Source organism: Schistocerca piceifrons, chromosome 11, assembly GCF_021461385.2.
Source record: "Schistocerca piceifrons isolate TAMUIC-IGC-003096 chromosome 11, iqSchPice1.1, whole genome shotgun sequence".
In the NCBI taxonomy this organism is placed as follows: Eukaryota; Metazoa; Arthropoda; class Insecta; order Orthoptera; family Acrididae; genus Schistocerca; species Schistocerca piceifrons.
Window position 1 is genome coordinate 133,249,606 of NC_060148.1, and position 18,278 is coordinate 133,267,883.

The window sequence follows — 18,278 nt, forward strand, 5'->3', positions numbered from 1 at the left end:
GCTGCTGTAACTCTGGAAGGTTATTATTATTTTAATTTTATATGGAGAATTTAGATGGAGGCGACATCTTCACCATGTGAACGTGTTCATCTCTTTCCCTTTGTGGCCACTAATATCAATTTCAATATATTTGGCGTGACATTCAGAACTTGGAATCTTTCTTTCCATTTAATTACGAAGTCCGATTATTTTCTATCCCAGACAAATAAGTGCATTTTTACCACAATTCTTTTCAACCCAGGCCACAGGAAATGATAGTACTTACAATGTACGTGCCTCTATCCCAATCGTACGTTCGCATACATTGAGTGTGTACCAATGTAACTATACTTACGACCCATTTCCTTCATAATATCATTCTTATTTTGTACCACTCACTCGCAACTGTGTGTGCTCTCTTATTTTGTGCAGTCAGTCAGTTGTAGTCTTTAATAACTTTACTTATAATATTCAGTTGCTTAGTTTCCACAATTGGCCTTTGCCCATGTCAAAACGGTGCTTCACGCGAAATACTTATTACCTGATCTTCATAATAACTCTCATTTCAAAATTACGACAATGGCTGACTAAGCTTGTAACAATTTAACATGGAGGTTACAACACAAATGGTTCAGTCACTTGATCATAGGTGATGAATCCTGGACTTCTGAGTACAATTCTGAGACAAAGCAGGAAAGTGAGGAGTGGCACACTGAGACACCTCTTCAACTGAAAAAAGCTCGAATGAGCAAATCTGAGGGGGGGGAAGATGATTTGCTTTTTTGACAATAGCGGTATCGTGCATAAAAAATTTGTTCCTCCATATGAAACTGTCAATGAAATGTTTTACAAAGATGTCATCAAAAGGGTCAGAAAAAGGGAGAATTGAGTGTGATCGGACATCGCAGACAATGCCCCACGTCACAAGGCCACTTCAGTTGCTGTATTTTTCACCTCAAAAGGCATTTACATTGTTCCACAGTCCCCCTATTCACCTGATCTCAAGCCTTGTGACTTTTTTTCTTTTTCCGATATTGAAAATGTCTTAAAACGATGTAATTTTGGGACTCTACAGAAAATTCAAAAGAATGTGATTGACATGTTAAAGGGCCTATCAGTTTAAGTCTTTCAGACCAAGACCGGGAAAAAACGACTCTACCAGTATATAGCTTCTGAAGGGAAATACTTTGAAGAGGACAATATTATTGTTTGAAAGAAATATAAACTCTGGGAGATAAAAAATCAGTCATTAGTTTTCTCTCACACCTAGTATAATCAAATAATGTGTATAGCGGATGACCTAAGGGAGGTCTGTCATCAAAGAGTGGGACAGGCTCAAGCCGACGGGGGGGTGCGAATCTGTCACAGTGCACTGCGGCGAACGACGTGACAGTGCGTGTTAGCCAGTGGCAGATTTTGATTTCACTGATGACTGAGGATGTTCACTTTGCCTTTATTTTGGGTATTTTTTGTTCCTATCCTAGCAGATCATCTGATAGACATCAGGCTCTGGCAGATGATCACATTCCTGAAGAACTTATCGATAATGTATACAAAATTTACAGAACTAGTTTAATCTGTGTCGAGAAAGAGAGCAAATTATCACAGTGCAGACGAATACCTGCAGCAGTACAACAGGGATGTGCACTTTCACCACTCTTGTTTATTACTTACATGAATAAACTCATCCAAGGGTGGAGACAAATGCTGTACAGCTTCATTCAAATCAACAGAAACACAAAGCTACATCCTTTACTTTTTGCACATGATTTAGCTCTTTTAGCACCTTCAGAGATGAGCTGCAGTATTCTGTACACAATTTACAGATATATCTGACAAATACAGTTGGAGGAGGGGGAAGCGGGAAAAGGGGGGGGGGGGGGGGAAGAATTGTATCCTTCTGTGGAAAATACCCTTTACCGAGTAAGAACGGTTTGAAAAACAAAATTCTAGAAAGAATGAACAGATTGATATACACATATCAAAAAAAGTTTTGCATCACCCCAGTTCCCAGAACTCCTGAAGAGAGACGTTGACTGTGGATATTGTATCACAGCCACAGCCCCTATAACTGTTTAGAGATGCATCAGCAGCACCTACTAGATGGAAGGAGTCCAACAGCTGATCAGTTCCAGTCATTCCACCAAGAAGGTGGTACACTGCTCATGTTGTCTGTAGTTCAGCCATGCTGAGACAGTCAGTACCACAGTTTGATTGTGTCAGTATTGTTACTTTGAAGGGAAGTGTCCATGCGTGTCGGAGTGAACCAAAGCGATGTTGTTTGGACATGGAGAAGATACACAAAGACACAGGAACCATTGACGACATGCCTCACTCAGGTCCCCCCCCCCCCCCCCCCCCCCCCCCTCCCGAGGGCGATTACTGCAGTGGATGACCACTGCCTATGGATTATGGCTCAGAGCAGCAATGCCACCATGTTGAATGAATGTTGAATGATGCTTTTCGTGCAGCCACAGGGCGTCGTGTTACGACTCAAACTGAGTGCCATAGGCTGCATGATGTGCAACTTCACTCCCGACATCCGTGGCGAGGTCCATCTTTGAAACCAAGACACCATGCAGCGCGGTACAGATGGGCCCAACAACATGCCGAATGGACCGATGAGTGTCACATATGCCTTCAAGCAGACAATCGTGGGAGTCATGTTTCGAGGCAACCCGGTCAGGCTGAACGCCTTAGACACACTGTCCAGCGAATGCAGCAAGGTGGAGGTTCCCTGCTGTTTTGAGGTGGCATTATGGAGGTGGGGCCGACGAACACTGATGGTGGTTACAGAAGGCACCGTAACAGCTGTACAATACGTTAATGCCATCCTCTGATCAATAGTGCAACCATATCGGCAGCATATTGGTGAGGCATTCGTATCCGTGGATGATAATTCGCGCCCCCATCATGCACGTCTTGTGGATGACTTCCTTCAAGATAACAACATCACTCGACTAGAGTGGCTAGCATGTTCTCCAGACATGAACCCTATTGAACATGCCTGGAATATACTGAAAAGGGCTGTTTATGGATGACGTGATCCACCAACTACTCTGATGGATCTATGCCAATTTACCATTGAGGAGTGGGACAATCTGGACCAACAGTGCCTTGATGAACTTGTGGATAGTATGCCACGACGAATACAGGCATGCATGAATGCAAGAGGACGTGCTACTGCGTATTAGACGTACCAGTGTGTGCAGTAATCTGGACCACCACCTCTGAAGGTCTCGCTGTATGGTGGTGCAACACACAATGTGTGGTTTGCATGAGCAATGAAAAGGGCGGATGTTTATGTTGATCTCTATTCCAATTTTCAGTACAGGTTCTCGAACTCTCAGAACTGAGGTGATGCGAAACTTTTTTTTATGTGTGTATTTAAGCTACAAATTACCATTTTTGCAAGAAACAGACTTAGCTGAAATAGTCACTAGATATACAAAAGCAGTGAGAATCATTAATAACATAATGAAAGCTTTGCCAGTCCAGAAGCTCAGTTGAATATGTTTATGAGACCTTAGCAAGACCTGTACTGTGCTACTGCAATTAAGCCTGGACAATAAAGGCAAAAGATGTGAAAAGACTTACAGCTTGTGAAATGAAAGACAAACAGCTGGTTATGACAAATGGGATCACAAAAGAAATGAAGATGTGCCGAAGGAACTAAAAATGGAACCCCTTGCACATAGTCAGAACTACCAAAATACCTGGAGAAAACATCTACACAAAATGAGCTCAAAGATGTCAAAATCCACACTACACTGCTGATTAAAAGTCGGCAGGAGAATTTCTTGACGAGATCGTAACAGGTAGAGAAGCCTAATACTTGGAAGGAATATAATGACGACGTTTTGTTTATATTTCACAGTAAAGTCATATTTCAGTTTCCTAAGGTCATTCCTTCATATACTGCTCTCTTTAAATCTAAGCGCACACACACATTAAAACGCACGCAGGTGGTGCCCAACTTTTTTCATAATTTACAGTATAGCAGTGAGTGGGCCAGGTAGAAATGTGGTAAAGAGAAGGGGTGACCCTCTTTTTGATTAATTCATTTACACACTGAGTGATTTTTTTAAACAACCTTAGGTAAATGTTGAGTTGGGTTGAAAATGTCGCTGCAGCTTATTTCTTCCACATTCTGCTCCGACCGAACTAATGGTCTACCTAAGACGAACTCGATGTCGTGAGACATCAAATATTTACCTATTTCCGTCCGTCAGAACTGCTTACGTATAATCTCGATTTTTAACATGAAACGATTAAGGCAGAGAAGTGACAACAACTTACATTCGGGGGTCCTCAGTATCGAACCCAGCTGTCTGCAAGTAATAGCTCGTGACTGCATCAGGAATCTGCAACAGAAAGTATGTGCATTTTCTACAGCATTCTGTTCCTGACTGACTTAAGAAATGTGTCTGAGATACACCAAGTGTTTGTGAAAATCACACTGTCCTAATCTTCCCAACCTCTCGGTCGAAAGCTGGAAACGAAGCAATAATTTCATCACGTAAGTACTGCCTGTACGAACTGCAAAATTTGAAACTTTAAACAATTTAAAGGCTGGAGAAAGTACAAAAGCGTGTATATTGGAAAATTACAAGGAGGCACAACTACTGGCCAATACATTGCTGTTAGCAGCCCAAATCCCAAGTAGCACAACTGGCAGATGGCTTTTTAATTTTTTCTTGTCTTCTTTCCTGCTTTCCACAAATTTAATTGCACTAGTTATTTCACTTATCATTTCTCCCTCTTAATCCATTCCACTTCTCACTCCGCCCTTCTGTCATCTTCGGACTGCTTCTGGAAAAGTGCTTACTGGTGCATATTCATACCAATACATTCTTACATTAATTTCCCAGTATATTTATTGTATAATCCTCTCACTATGATTGGGACATATGTGTCACGGATGTGCTAATGAGGAGAGGTCACCAGCGATGGGATGGACTTATTGAAATCGTCTATGTGGTATTGTAGGTTAAGGTCCCCGGTATCACACCCTACAATCATTCACTCTGGTAGGCCCTCATTTGCAAATAACTGATGAAAATAATTTCAGAATTTCGCGTAATGCTCTACAGCTTCGACAAAGATAAATTATACAGATCATCTGTGTAAATGCAACGGTTATAGTACGAGCCTCGTATACTAGTGGTTGTAGGTTCAAATCTTGTTAGGCTCCTTGAAATCTTTACCTAAATGACTCTGATGATTATTTCCAATCAGTTAATGTGTTTAAATCTATTTTTCTATTTCCATTCCATTGTCACACAATTTTTAATCAGCATATTAAATTTTTCAGTTGCTCTCATTTTTCTCCCTGTAATTCTTTTTTCGCTTGGAATTTTTGTGTTAATGATTTTAATTATTTCCGTGCATTAACATCGATTTAATTTCTTCCCTTTCATCATCCAATATTTCTGTCCATGTTACTGTGTTCACTATTCATTATTTCTATTCCTCAGTTTGCTAAAATTTCGTTTTACTTACAATCCCTTCTTTTGTTTAAATCTTCATTTGTATTATTTTGTTGATAGTGCAATAAGAATTAATGTTTTTAATGTTTATGTGACAATTGCCATCGAGGAAAATGTAAATCTTGTAATGAAAATTACATTTTTGACACCGTTGTACGAATAAATAAAGTATTTCATCTTTTCCAACAATGGAAAATCCAGGGTGGAATGTATAAGGAACATGTCCCCAAATTTTTAAAATGTCATTCTGAAACACCCGGCAGGTTACAATGTAGAACATGTGATCCCAAACGACAAGATTGCTTTTGGCCATCACTTGAGAAGCATAAAACATACAGAAGGTAGTATTTAAAATACTATGAAAATTTAACAAATACAGCCTACAGGAATGGAGTTAGACATATTTGAAGAATGAGAAATATATAAACAGAAAATAAAGGAGCCAGACAAACTGATGAACACACAGACTGAAATGAAATACAATAATTTTTCAGCTCTTTTTAAAAATGATTCAGTGAAGCAGTTAACTAATGACATATCAGTAATTTATAAAATAGTGTGTTAACGTCTGAGACCCATATCAGTACAGTATACCGATATATGCATTTAGATGTAATGTTACAATCTCTGGAGAGACATGGCATATGAACACACAATAAAAACTAAAGATGCTTATTAAATTTTTATGTGTAAACAACAAAAGACACCTATCAAATTTTGAACGTGCCAAGACAATTGTAATACAGTCAAACAACATTCATTACATAAATCTGATGCAGAAACAAATGTAGTGTGTACAGTAAAACATCACAGACACAAGTGTCACACGAGATTTATTATGCTGCTGTAATCTCCCCACATAAAATGTTGGCAAATTTTATATTTCATGCTTTATTAATAATATTGCACCTCCAAATGTACAGGGTGTTTCAAAAATGACCGGTATATTTGAAACAGCAATAAAAACTAAACGAGCAGCGATAGAAATACACCGTTTGTTGCAATATGCTTGGGACAACAGTACATTTTCAGGCGGACAAACTTTCGAAATTACAGTAGTTACAATTTTCAACAACAGATGGCGCTGCAAGTGATGTGAAAGATATAGAAGACAACGCAGTCTGTGGGTGCGCCATTCTGTACGTCGTCTTTCTGCTGTAGGCGTGTGCTGTTCACAACGTGGAAGTGTGCTGTAGACAACATGGTTTATTCCTTAGAACAGAGGATTTTTCTGGTGTTGGAATTCCACCACCTAGAACACAGTGTTGTTGCTACAAGACGAAGTTTTCAACGGAGGTTTAATGTAACCAAAGGACCGAAAAGCGATACAATAAAGGATCTGTTTGAAAAATTTCAACGGACCGGGAACGTGACGGATGAACGTGCTGGAAAGGTAGGGCGACCGCGTACGGCAACCACAGAGGGCAACGCGCAGCTAGTGCAGCAGGTGATCCAACAGCGGCCTCGGGTTTCCGTTCGCCGTGTTGCAGCTGCGGTCCAAATGACGCCAACGTCCACGTATCGTCTCATGCGCCAGAGTTTACACCTCTATCCATACAAAATTCAAACGCAGCAACCCCTCAGTGCCGCTACCATTGCTGCATGAGAGACATTCGCTAACGATATAGTGCACAGCATTGATGACGGCGATATGCATGTGGGCAGCATTTGGTTTACTGACGAAGCTTATTTTTACCTGGACGGCTTCGTCAATAAACAGAACTGGCACATATGGGGAACCGAAAAGCCCCATGTTGCAGTCCCATCATCCCTGCATCCTCAAAAAGTACTGGTCTGGGCCGCCATTTCTTCCAAAGGAATCATTGGCCCATTTTTCAGATCCGAAACGATTACTGCATCACGCTATCTGGGCATTCTTCGTGAATTTGTGGCGGTACAAACTGCCTTAGACGACACTGCGAACACCTCGTGGTTTATGCAAGATGGTGCCCGGCCACATCGCACGGCCGACGTCTTTAATTTCCTGAATGAATATTTCGATGATCGTGTGATTGCTTTGGGCTATCCGAAACATACAGGAGGCGGCGTGGATTGGCCTCCCTATTCGCCAGACATGAACCCCTGCGACTTCTTTCTGTGGGAACACTTGAAAGACCAGGTGTACCGCCAGAATCCAGAAACAATTGAACAGCTGAAGCAGTACATCTCATCTGCATGTGAAGCCATTCCGCCAGACACGTTGTCAAAGGTTTCGGGTAATTTCATTCAGAGACTACGCCATATTATTGCTACGCATGGTGGATATGTGGAAAATATCGTACTATAGAGTTTCCCAGACAGCAGCGGCATCTGTTTTTGAAAATTGCAACTACTGTAATTTCGAAAGTTTGTCTGCCTGAAAATGTACTGTTGTCCCAAGCATATTGCAACAAACGGTGTATTTCTATCGCTGCTCGTTTAGTTTTTATTGCCATTTCAAATATACCGGTCATTTTTGAAACACCCTGTACATAATGGTTTGAGAATGAATTAAAAGGTTCCTACGCTCGTGACCTTATCGGTTGGGTCCTACGTGACTAAAAAACCATGACCTAGTCAAACGAGTCCCAATTTCAGTTGGTAAGAGCTGACGGTAGGGTCTGAATGTGGTGTAGATCCCACAAAGGGGACCTGAGGTGTCAACAAGGCAATGTGCCATCTGATGGTAGCTCCATAAAGGTGTGGGCTGTATTCACACGGAATGGACTTAGTCCTCTGGTCCAACTGAACCAATCATTATCTGGAAATAGTTCTGTTTGGCTACTTGGAGACCATCTGCTGCCACTCACAGAGTTTACATTCCCAAACAACAAAGGAATTTTAACGGACGACAAAGCGTCACATCACCCGGAGAATTCGACCGAACGATTTTGCCACCCAGATCGCCCGACACGAATCCCAATGGACATACTCGGGAGGTCAGATCGTGCACAAAATCCTGTCCCGTCAACACGTTCACAATTACGGATGGCTGCAGAGGCGGCACGGCTTAATACGGGGTGTCCCAAAAAGAATGACCCGATTTTAACTTGTAATAATATTGAGACAAATGTCACTAGGTAGCTGAAACAGTGCTAGATGTAATCGGCACGGTCTGGAGTTTCAGAAAAAATCCGCTAGATGTCGCTACGAGCGCTGATCTGGAGCGTGCAGCCAGTCTCGTGCAATATGGCATCCGCGCAACAGCAGGTGTACTGTGTTATTGAATTTAGTCGTACTCAATCAGTGATCACAATTCAGTGGGCGTTTCATATTCGATTTTGTGCTAAACCACCATCACCGAAGAACATTCGACGGTGGTATAAAAAGTTTGAAGAAACAGGGTGCCTCTGTAAAGGTAAAAGTTCTGGCCGGCCAAGCGTTCCTGAACAAACAGTGGAAACATCCGACAAGCATTTGAGCAGAGCTCCAGCAAGTCTGTCCGTCGTGCTAGCCGAGAACTTGCGTTACCGCACACGACAGTGCGGCATGCGTTACAGCGGCGTTTAGCCCTCAAACCGTACAGATTACAACTGCAGATACTGACAAAGCGAAGCGAGTGGACTTAAGCAATACTATTCTAGAGGACACGGAAGATGGCACTTTTATGTCACGGTTGATATTCAGCGATGAAGCAACTTTCCATATTAGCAGTAAGCTTCACCGTCATAATGTGCGTATTCACCAAAAGTGAATGTTTTTTGTACTGTTTTGCAAAGCAAGGTTTATGGACCCTAATTTTTTTGAGGAAGAAACCGTAACAGGAAATTCATATCTTGCAATGCTACAGTACTGGTTATTTCCACAACTTGAGTCTGACAATTTCATCTATCAGCAAAATGGAGCACCTCCGCACTGGCACAACAACGTGCAGTTTCCTCGACATTGGACCGGGCGCACAGGACCACGAGACCAGGCTGTACACTCTTGGCCTCCTAGGTCCCCTGACTTAACACCATGTGATTTCCTCCTGCGGGGACATATTAAACAATGTGTTTACGATCCTCCCTTACCTCGTGACACTGATGAACTAAAAACCAGAATATCAGCTGCTGTAGCTTCAGTGACAGAAGACACCTTATGCCCAGTTTGGGATGACTTCGGCTATCAGCTAGATGTCATCCGTGCAGCCAATGGAGGACATATTGAACGTTTGTGATGGATTTTTATAAACTGCCTTTTCTAGTAATTTAGTATGTAATTTGTTGGTGTTAAGCCCTTCTTCCTAATAAATAATTCTATTTAAAATTGGGTCACTGTTTTTGGGACACACTGTATTTCTGCAGGGAACTTGGAACAGCTCGTCGAGTCCGCGCCGTGTCGGGCTGCCACAGCACACTGGGCAAAAGGAGGGTTGACGCAATATCAAGAGGTATCCCGTAACTTTTACCACCTCGGTGTAAAAATGACAGTGTTGTTTATGCGTTTACTGTGAGTGAGAAATGGAAGCAAAGTAAAAGGCATGACAGATGAACTGAGGAGGACATAAAAAGCAGACTAGCACAGCAAGGAGAGCTATCCTGGGTGAAATAAGTGTGGTAGTGTCAAACAATGACCCTAATTCGATGAAGAAATTTCTGAGAACACACCTCTGGAGCACAGCATTGTACAATAGCAGGGGGATGCCGAGAAAAAGAGAATCGCAGTGTTTGGTATGTGGCACTGTACAAGGGAGCTGAACGGTACAACAAGAGATTCTTCAGAATAGCACACTTCACTTTTATCATCTCAGGCTGATGAAAGACTTCTGTGAGAACTTGAAATATAGTTTACATACAACTTGTTTTTTGGATATCACGGCTTGGCAGTGCCTCAGAGGTTGAGAAGCAAAAGGACGTGTGTGGCAAAAAAAAAAACAAACTGAAGACTCATCACAAGAACTGACACAAGCTACGAAGTAAAAGAGATCTGTTCACCCACGAAAATACTGAACATAAAATACAGAAGAGTTACTGCTAAGCTGTTTACGTCAATTAGTAGCTTGGACAGATTGGAACTCTCTTCCAGCACTTGCACATTGCAGCAAGGTGAAAACCTACATCTACACAGATACTCTGCAAACCACACTTAAATGCCTGGCACAGGGTTCTTTTCGAACCACTTTCACAACAATTCTCTGTTATCCTCTCTCGAACAGTGCGTGGAAAAAATGAACACCTACATTTTTTCATGCCAGTTCTGATTCCTCTTATTTTATTATGATGATCATTTCTCCCTATGTAAGTCAGTGTAAACAAAACATTTTCACATTTGGAGGAGAAAGTTGGAGATCAAAATTTGGTGACAAGATCCCACCACGACAAGAAATGTCTTCATTTTAATGATGTCCACCCCAAAATTTGTATGATGTCTGTCACACTCTCTTCCCTATTGCTCGATAATACAAAACGTGCTGCTTTTCTTTGAACTTTCTCTACATACCGCCGCTGTCGACAGGGGATCTCGGGTTGATTCCGTGTTTCTAGATTTCTGGAAAGCTTTTGACACCGTTCCTCACAAGCGACTTCTAATCAAGCTGCGGGCCTATGGGGTCTCGTCTCAGTTGCGCGACTGGATTCGTGATTTCCTGTCAGGAAGGTCACAGTTCGTAGTAATAGATGGCAAACCATTGAGTACAACTGAAGTTATATCAGGTGTTCCCCAGGGAAGCGTCCTGGGACCTCTGCTGTTCCTGATCCATATAAATGATCTGGGTGACAATCTAAGCAGTTCTCTTAAGTTGTTCGCAGATGATGCTGTAATTTACCGTCTAGTAAGGTCATCCGAAGACCAGTATCAGTTGCAAAGCGATTTTGAAAAGATTGCTGTATGGTGTGGCAGGTGGCAGTTGACGCTAAATAATGAAAAATGTGAGGTGATCCACACGAGTTCCAAAAGAAATTCGTCGGAATTCGATTACTCGATAAATAGTACAATTCTCAAGGCTGCCAATTCAACTAAGTACTTGGGTGTAAAAATTACGAACAACTTCAGTTGGAAAGACCACATAGACAATATTGTGGGGAAGGCGAGCCACAGGTTGCGTTTCATTGGCAGGACACTTAGAAGATGCAACAAGTCCACTATAGAGAAAGCTTACACTACACTCGTTCGTCCTCTGTTAGAATATTGCTGCGCGGTGTGGGATCCTTACCAGGTGGGATTGACGGAGGACACCGAAAGGGTGCAAAAAAGGGCAGCTCGTTTTGTATTATCACGTAATAGGGGAGAGAGTGTGGCAGATATGATATGCGAGTTGGGATGGAAGTCATTAAAGCAAAGACATTTTTCGTCGCGGCGAGATCTAGTTACGAAATTTCAGTCACCAACTTTCTCTTCCGAATGCGAAAATATTTTGTTGAGCCCAACCTACATAGATAGGAATGATCATCAAAATAAAATAAGAGAAATCAGAGCTCGAACAGAAAGGTTTAGGTGTTCATTTTTCCCGCGCGCTGTTCGGGAGTGGAATGGTAGAGAGAGAGTGTGACTGTGGTTCGATGAACCCTCTGCCGAGCACTAAAATGTGCATTGCAGAGTAGTCATGTAGATGTAGATGTAGATACTCCGTAAATCCTATCTGGTAAGGATCCCACACCACGCTGCAGTACTTCAAAAGAGGACAGGCAAGCATATTGTAGGCAGTCTCCTCAGCAGATCTGTTGCATCTTCTAAGGGCTCTGCCAATAAATCACAGTCTTTGGTTCACCTTCCCCACAACAATTTCTAAGTGTTGTTTCCAATTTAAATTGTCCATAACTCTATCTGCTAGGTATTTAGTTGAATTTACGTCCTTTAGATTTGATTGATTTCTCGTGTAACCGAAGTTCAATTGATTCCTTTTAGCACTCATGTGGATGACCTCACACTTTTCATTATTTAAGGTCAATTGTCAATTTTTGCACCACACAGATATCTTATCTAAATCACTTTGCAATTGATTTTGATTTTCTAATGACTTTAATAGATGACAAATGGTAACATCACCTGCAAACAACCCAAGATGGTTGCTCAGATTGTCTTCTAAATCATTTATATACACAAGGAACAACATAGGGCCTATAACACTTCCTTGGGGAACACCAGAAATCAGTTCTGTTTTACTCAATGACTTTCCACCAATTACTAAGAACTGTGGCCTCTCTGACAGGAAATTACGAATCCAGTCAAATAACTGATACGATATTCCATAAGCACGCAATTTCCCTAGAAGCCATTAGTGACAAACAGTGTGAAAAGCCTTCTGGAAAACTAGAAACAAGGAATTAATTTGAAATCCTTGTCAATAGCAGTCAACACTTCCAGTGAGTAAAGAGCTAGTTGTGTTTCACAAGAACAATGTTTTCTAAACCTGAGTGTCAATACACCATTCTCTTCAAGGTAATTCACAATGTTCAAACACAACATATGGTACAAAATCCTACTGCATATCAATATTAAAGTTATGGGTCTGTAACTTACTGGATCCCCCCTCCTGCCAATCATATTGATCAACTAGGACCATGTTAACAACTTCAGTTCCTCTTCTTCCTTTGTTGTTGTTTCCTATTTTTCCAGTATTCCCTCATTTTCTCCCCATGAAGTCTCTTCCTTTCTTCTGCCCATGTTGTTCCCGATTTTTTATTTCTTCTGCTTTGGAAGCCTTCCAAATTTAGTATTTTGTTTTTAAAACAATGTCTTTCTGCTATTTCTGATTCTTTGATGTTGTTTCTTTCAAGATCTTTTCTTACTTCTGTAATCCATGCTATTATCGATTTCTTCTTCCAGAAATATAAGAGTATTTGTTTTGTTAGTCTATTTCCATCCATTCGGTAGAGATGTCCAAAAAAGGTTAATCTTCGTTTGGCCATTACTTCAGATATTTTCTCTATATTTTTGTAGATCTCCTCATTACTGCTTATTTTCCAACCATCTGCAGTTTTCATTCCACCCATTATTTTTCTAATAATCCATCTTTCCAGTACCTTTAGTTTCTCCATCTTATAGTTCATCGTTAGGCATTCAGATCCATAGAAACATTCTGGTCATACCACTGTGGTGTAGTGTTTTAGTTTTGTTTTTCTAGATATACATTTCTTGTTGCAAATATTTTTGGTCATACCATATGCTCTTTCCATTTTGTTAATTCTTACATCTATTGCAGATTTTTCTAGTCCATTCTGTTGTGTAGTTTCTCCAAGATATTTAAATTTATTTACTCGCTCTATTTTACCTATTTGTGGTTCTATGTATTTTGGTGCATTTTTTTATATTTGTCATGAATTTTTTTTTCGGCTGAAATTTTGAGACCAGTTCTGTTAGCTAATTTTTACAGAATGTTTATTTGAGTAACTGCTTCTGTCAGGTTTTCTGAAAGTATTGCGAAATCATCCGCAAAAGCCAAGCAGTTTACTTTAATTCCATTTGTTTTCCTTCCCAGAGTTATTGGCTCAATTTTGTGATTTTTTAGCTCCGAATTCCAGATCCTTACTGGATTACTCTTATTGCCTTTCTTGAATATTGGTGTGACCTGTGCCACTTTCCAGTCCTCGGGTTACGCATCTTTCGTCGAGCGAACGCTTGTATACGATTGATAAGAATGGAGCTATTGTATCAGCATACTCTGAAAGGAACCTAATTGGTACACAGTCTGGACCAGAAGACTTCTTTTTTATTAAGTGATTAAAGTTGCTTCACTACACTGAGGATAGCTGCTTCTAAGTTATTCACGTTGATGGCTGTTCTTAATTAGAATTCTCGAATATTTACTTTGTCTTATTTTGTGAACGAATTTCGGAAAGCTGTGTTTAGTAACTCTGCTTTAGCAGCATTGTCACCGATTGTGTCTTGCCGCTAGCATACTTTACAAATGTGCACAATCTCTCTGGATTTTCTGCCAGGTTTCGAGACAAAGTTTCAGTGTGGAAACTGTTATAAGCATCTCGCACTGACGTCTATGCCAAAGTTCAAGCTCCTGTAAAAGATCACTAATCTTGGGGGTTTTGCATTTGTTTAAATTTGGCACTTTTTGCTGTTGTTTCTGCAACAGTGTTCTGTCACATTTTGTGTACCACAGGGGATCAGCTCCGCCATTTGTTAATTTATTTGGTATAAATCTCTAAATTGCTGTCAATGAATTCAAGCCGCATCTGGTCTACACTTACGCTGTTAATTTGGAAAGAGTGGAGATTGTCCCTCACGAAGGCATCAACCGGATTTAAATCTGCTTTTTTGAAGAGATATATTTTTTGTTTATTTTTGGAGGATTTGGGAGTTACAGTGTTCAATCTCACTACAACAACCCTGTGTTCACTAATCTCTGTAACCATTTTGACACTGTTATTAGTTCAGGATTATTTGTTACTAAGAGGTCAGGTGTGTTTTCACAACCATTTACTACTCAAATGGGCTCAGAAACAAACTGCTCAAAATAACTTTCAGAGAATGCATTTAGCACACTTTCAGATGATGTTTTATGCGTACCTCCGGATTTAAACATGTATTTTCGTCAACACATCGAGGGTAAATTGAGGTCACCACCAACTACAAACCCGACAGAACATGACTGGAAATTGAGTATGAGGTAAAACTGACAGACACGCTTCAGGATGACAGATTGCACACAGAGTACAGTTCAGAACCGGCCGTGAAACATCCACTTGATAAGGAATGACAGTAGTTGTTGAAGTTGCAGTGTTGTTTCGCTTTCTATATATAATTGGTATTATATACTCACATACAGTGCTGTTTCCCATGATGTCTCTTTTTTTAATGACAACAAACTCAGAATCTGTACCCTGCTATTCTCACTTTTTTTCCTTCAATCACATGTCTGATTCGATGCAGTCTGCCGCAACTTCCTCAGTTGTGCCAACCTGTTTGTCTCTGAATTAGCACTTTCCAATGCTGAGAATAAAAATATGTGAAAAACACTGACAGGAGAACAGGGCAGAATGAAGAATGCATGTCAAGATACTGAGGAATAGCTTCCACTGTATTGGAAGCAACTGTAGAGAGTTAACAACTGCAGGGAAACGCAGAGATTGGAATACGTCCAATAAATAATTTACAAATAACTCTATTGTTGAGGCATCTGCAACTGTGGTAGCACATTTTTTAGGAAGAACTCTGCAAACAGCCGTACCTTGAACCTATTTCATTAAGGCACTACTTTTTTCGTGGCTTGTAGCCACATCACCAGGTACATATAAAAATTAAAACCAGGTATACAAATAGTGGACAACCTTCACCACATCTTCAGGGTAGATAGTCAATGAATAAACTTCGTGCACTACGTAACGAGGACGCGGCAGCAAGATGGCAGGACACGGAGCCATCGAGGTGAACCACAGAAACTACTGGCTTTGCTGCTCTCGTGGAGTGAGGTGGTGAAGCAAAGACCTCCACCATCTAGCTCCAATCGACAGTGTGGCCAGTGGTTGCCGACGCTCACCTGGTTGGCTCCGTGTCACATCGACTTGCTGGCGCGTCCTCGTTACATAGCGTACAAAGTTTTCTGCTGCCCAGCTGTTTACTCGTCGACTATCTGCCTTACAGGCATGGTGAAGGTTGGGCCTTCTATATTCTCCACTATTTGTTTATCGTCTTTTAATTTTTATATGCGCCGGATGATGTGGCTACAAGTCATGAAATTGGTTGTGCATTAATAAAATTGGTTAGAGATACAGCTCTTCATGGACTTCTCACTACAATAATAAGTTACACTGTTGGGAGCAAAGTCAGGGTGGGCTGCATTAACAAGTCGGAAGACATACAAGAATAAAAGAACGCAAAGTACGAGTGTGCTGCCATTAAAAAGAAACAGAATTTTACACGAGTAGATAATACCGATAATATTATATAATAGAGGGAAACATTACATGTGGGAAAATTATATCTAAAAACAAAGACGCTGTAACTTACCAAACGAAAGCGTTGGTATGTCGATAGAGACAATAAAAAACACACAAACACATACACAAATTTCAAGCTTTCGCAACCAATGGTTGCTTCATCAGGAAAGAGGGAAGGAGAGGGAAAGACGAAAGAATGTGGGTTTTAAGGGAGAGGGTAACGGGTCATTCCAATCCTGGGAGCGGAAAGACTTACCTTAGGGGGAAAAAAGGACAGGTATACACTTGCATACACACACATATCCATCCGCACATATACAGACACAAGCAGACATATGTAAAGGCAAAGAGGTTGGGCAGAGATGTCAGTCGAGGCGGAAGTACAGAGGCAAAGATGTTGTTGATAATATTATATATACAGGGTGTTGCAAAAAGGTACGGCCAAACTTTTAGGAAACATCCCTCACACACAAATAAAGAAAAAGATGTTATGTGGACATGTGTCCGGAAACGCTTAATTTCCATGTTAGAGCTCATTTTAGTTTGTTCTTCCACCTACGCTCAATGGAGCACATTATCATGATTTCATACGGGATACTCTACCTGTGCTGCTAGAACATGTGCCTTTACAAGTACGACACAACACGTGGTTCGTGCACGATGGAGCTCCTGCACATTTCAGTCGAAGTGTTCGTACGCTTCTCAACAACAGATTCGGTGACCGACGGATTGGTAGAGGCGGACCAATTCCGTGGCCTCCACGCTCTCCTGACCTCAACCGTCTTGACTTTCATTTATGGGGGCATTTGAAAGCTCTCGTCTACGCAACCCCAGTACCAAATGTAGAGACTCTTCGTGTTCATATTGTGAACGGCTGTGATACAATACGCCATTTCTCCAGGGCTGCATCAGCGCATCAGGGATTCCATGCGGCGGAGGGTGGATGCACGTATCCTCGCTAACAGAGGACATTTTGAACATTTCCTGTTAGAAAGTGTTTGAAGTCACGCTGGTACAATCTGTTGCTGTGTGTTTCCATTCCATGATTAATGTGATTTGAAGAGAAGTAATAAAATGAGCTCTAACATGGAAAGTAAGCGTTTCCGGACACATGTCCACATAACATATTTTCTTTATTTGTGTGTGAGGAATGTTTCCTGAAAGTTTGGCCATACCTTTTTGTAACACCCTGTATATTACATTATGAAAAGGATGGATATTGTGGAGATGCTGACTCACAGATAGGCACAATGAAAAGACTGAGTTGTGTTTACAGGTGTGTGTGTGTGTGGGGGGGGGGTTGTCTAATTTACACGAATGGTTTTGGCCGATATTTTGTTGTGCCTTTCTGTGACTCAGCATCTCTGCTATACAGTGAGTAGTAATCTATTTCTTTCCTAATACTGTCATTATTCCATCCTGGATTTTCCATTGTTTGATTACACACAAAAAGAGATGCAACACCACAAGTTCGTCACTGTTCCCGATGACGGTGACAGGATCGGTCACCGAAATACTGAGCCCTTCCGACAATGACAGTCAGACATTGACTTGCAAATTATTTTGTTGCAATATGCACCGGGAGCAACTGAATGACAATTTGCGGTCTGCGTTAATAAGACAACACAGAGTAACACTCACCGTCGGTGTGTAGTCCTCGAGCTGGGTGAGGAAGTCGCAGAGCGGTTGCCCGGCCGACCGCCCGCCCGGACCTGCCCCCGCCAGCTCGTCTTCCGCTCCCGGGCCGCCACCGTCGGCGTCCTCCCCGCCCACCTCCCGCTTGGTGCCACCCGAGATGCCAGTGCCGGTCACGTCGTTCGAGCTCTGGCTGTTGGAGCTGTCACCGACAGAGCCCGGGCCCGTCGCGGACTGCAGCGAGCCTCCGGCCGCGGAGCTGCCTCCCTGCGGGCGAAAGTTGACAAAACGTGTCGGCGGGGCCGGTAAAAAGAAATCTGTCTACTCGAGCGACATTTCGTTTTATGAACCCCTCCCCCCCCCCTGCTCCTCAGAAGTTAGTAGC

General features: G+C 41.6%; 1 protein-coding gene across 2 annotated transcripts in view; it reads right to left on the reverse strand.

Moving 5' to 3' along the window:
- The window catches only part of LOC124720519 (transcription initiation factor TFIID subunit 10-like), a 103,081-nt gene that overhangs the window by 17,727 nt on the left and 67,076 nt on the right, over positions 1-18,278 (reverse strand). For both annotated transcript variants that reach the window (XM_047245876.1, XM_047245875.1), the window contains exons 3-4: positions 17,900-18,160; positions 4,279-4,343 (exon numbers count right to left, since the gene is read on the reverse strand). In XM_047245876.1, coding sequence (XP_047101832.1) covers positions 4,279-4,343; positions 17,900-18,160 — 326 coding nt within the window. The remainder of the gene's footprint in view (positions 1-4,278; positions 4,344-17,899; positions 18,161-18,278) is intronic.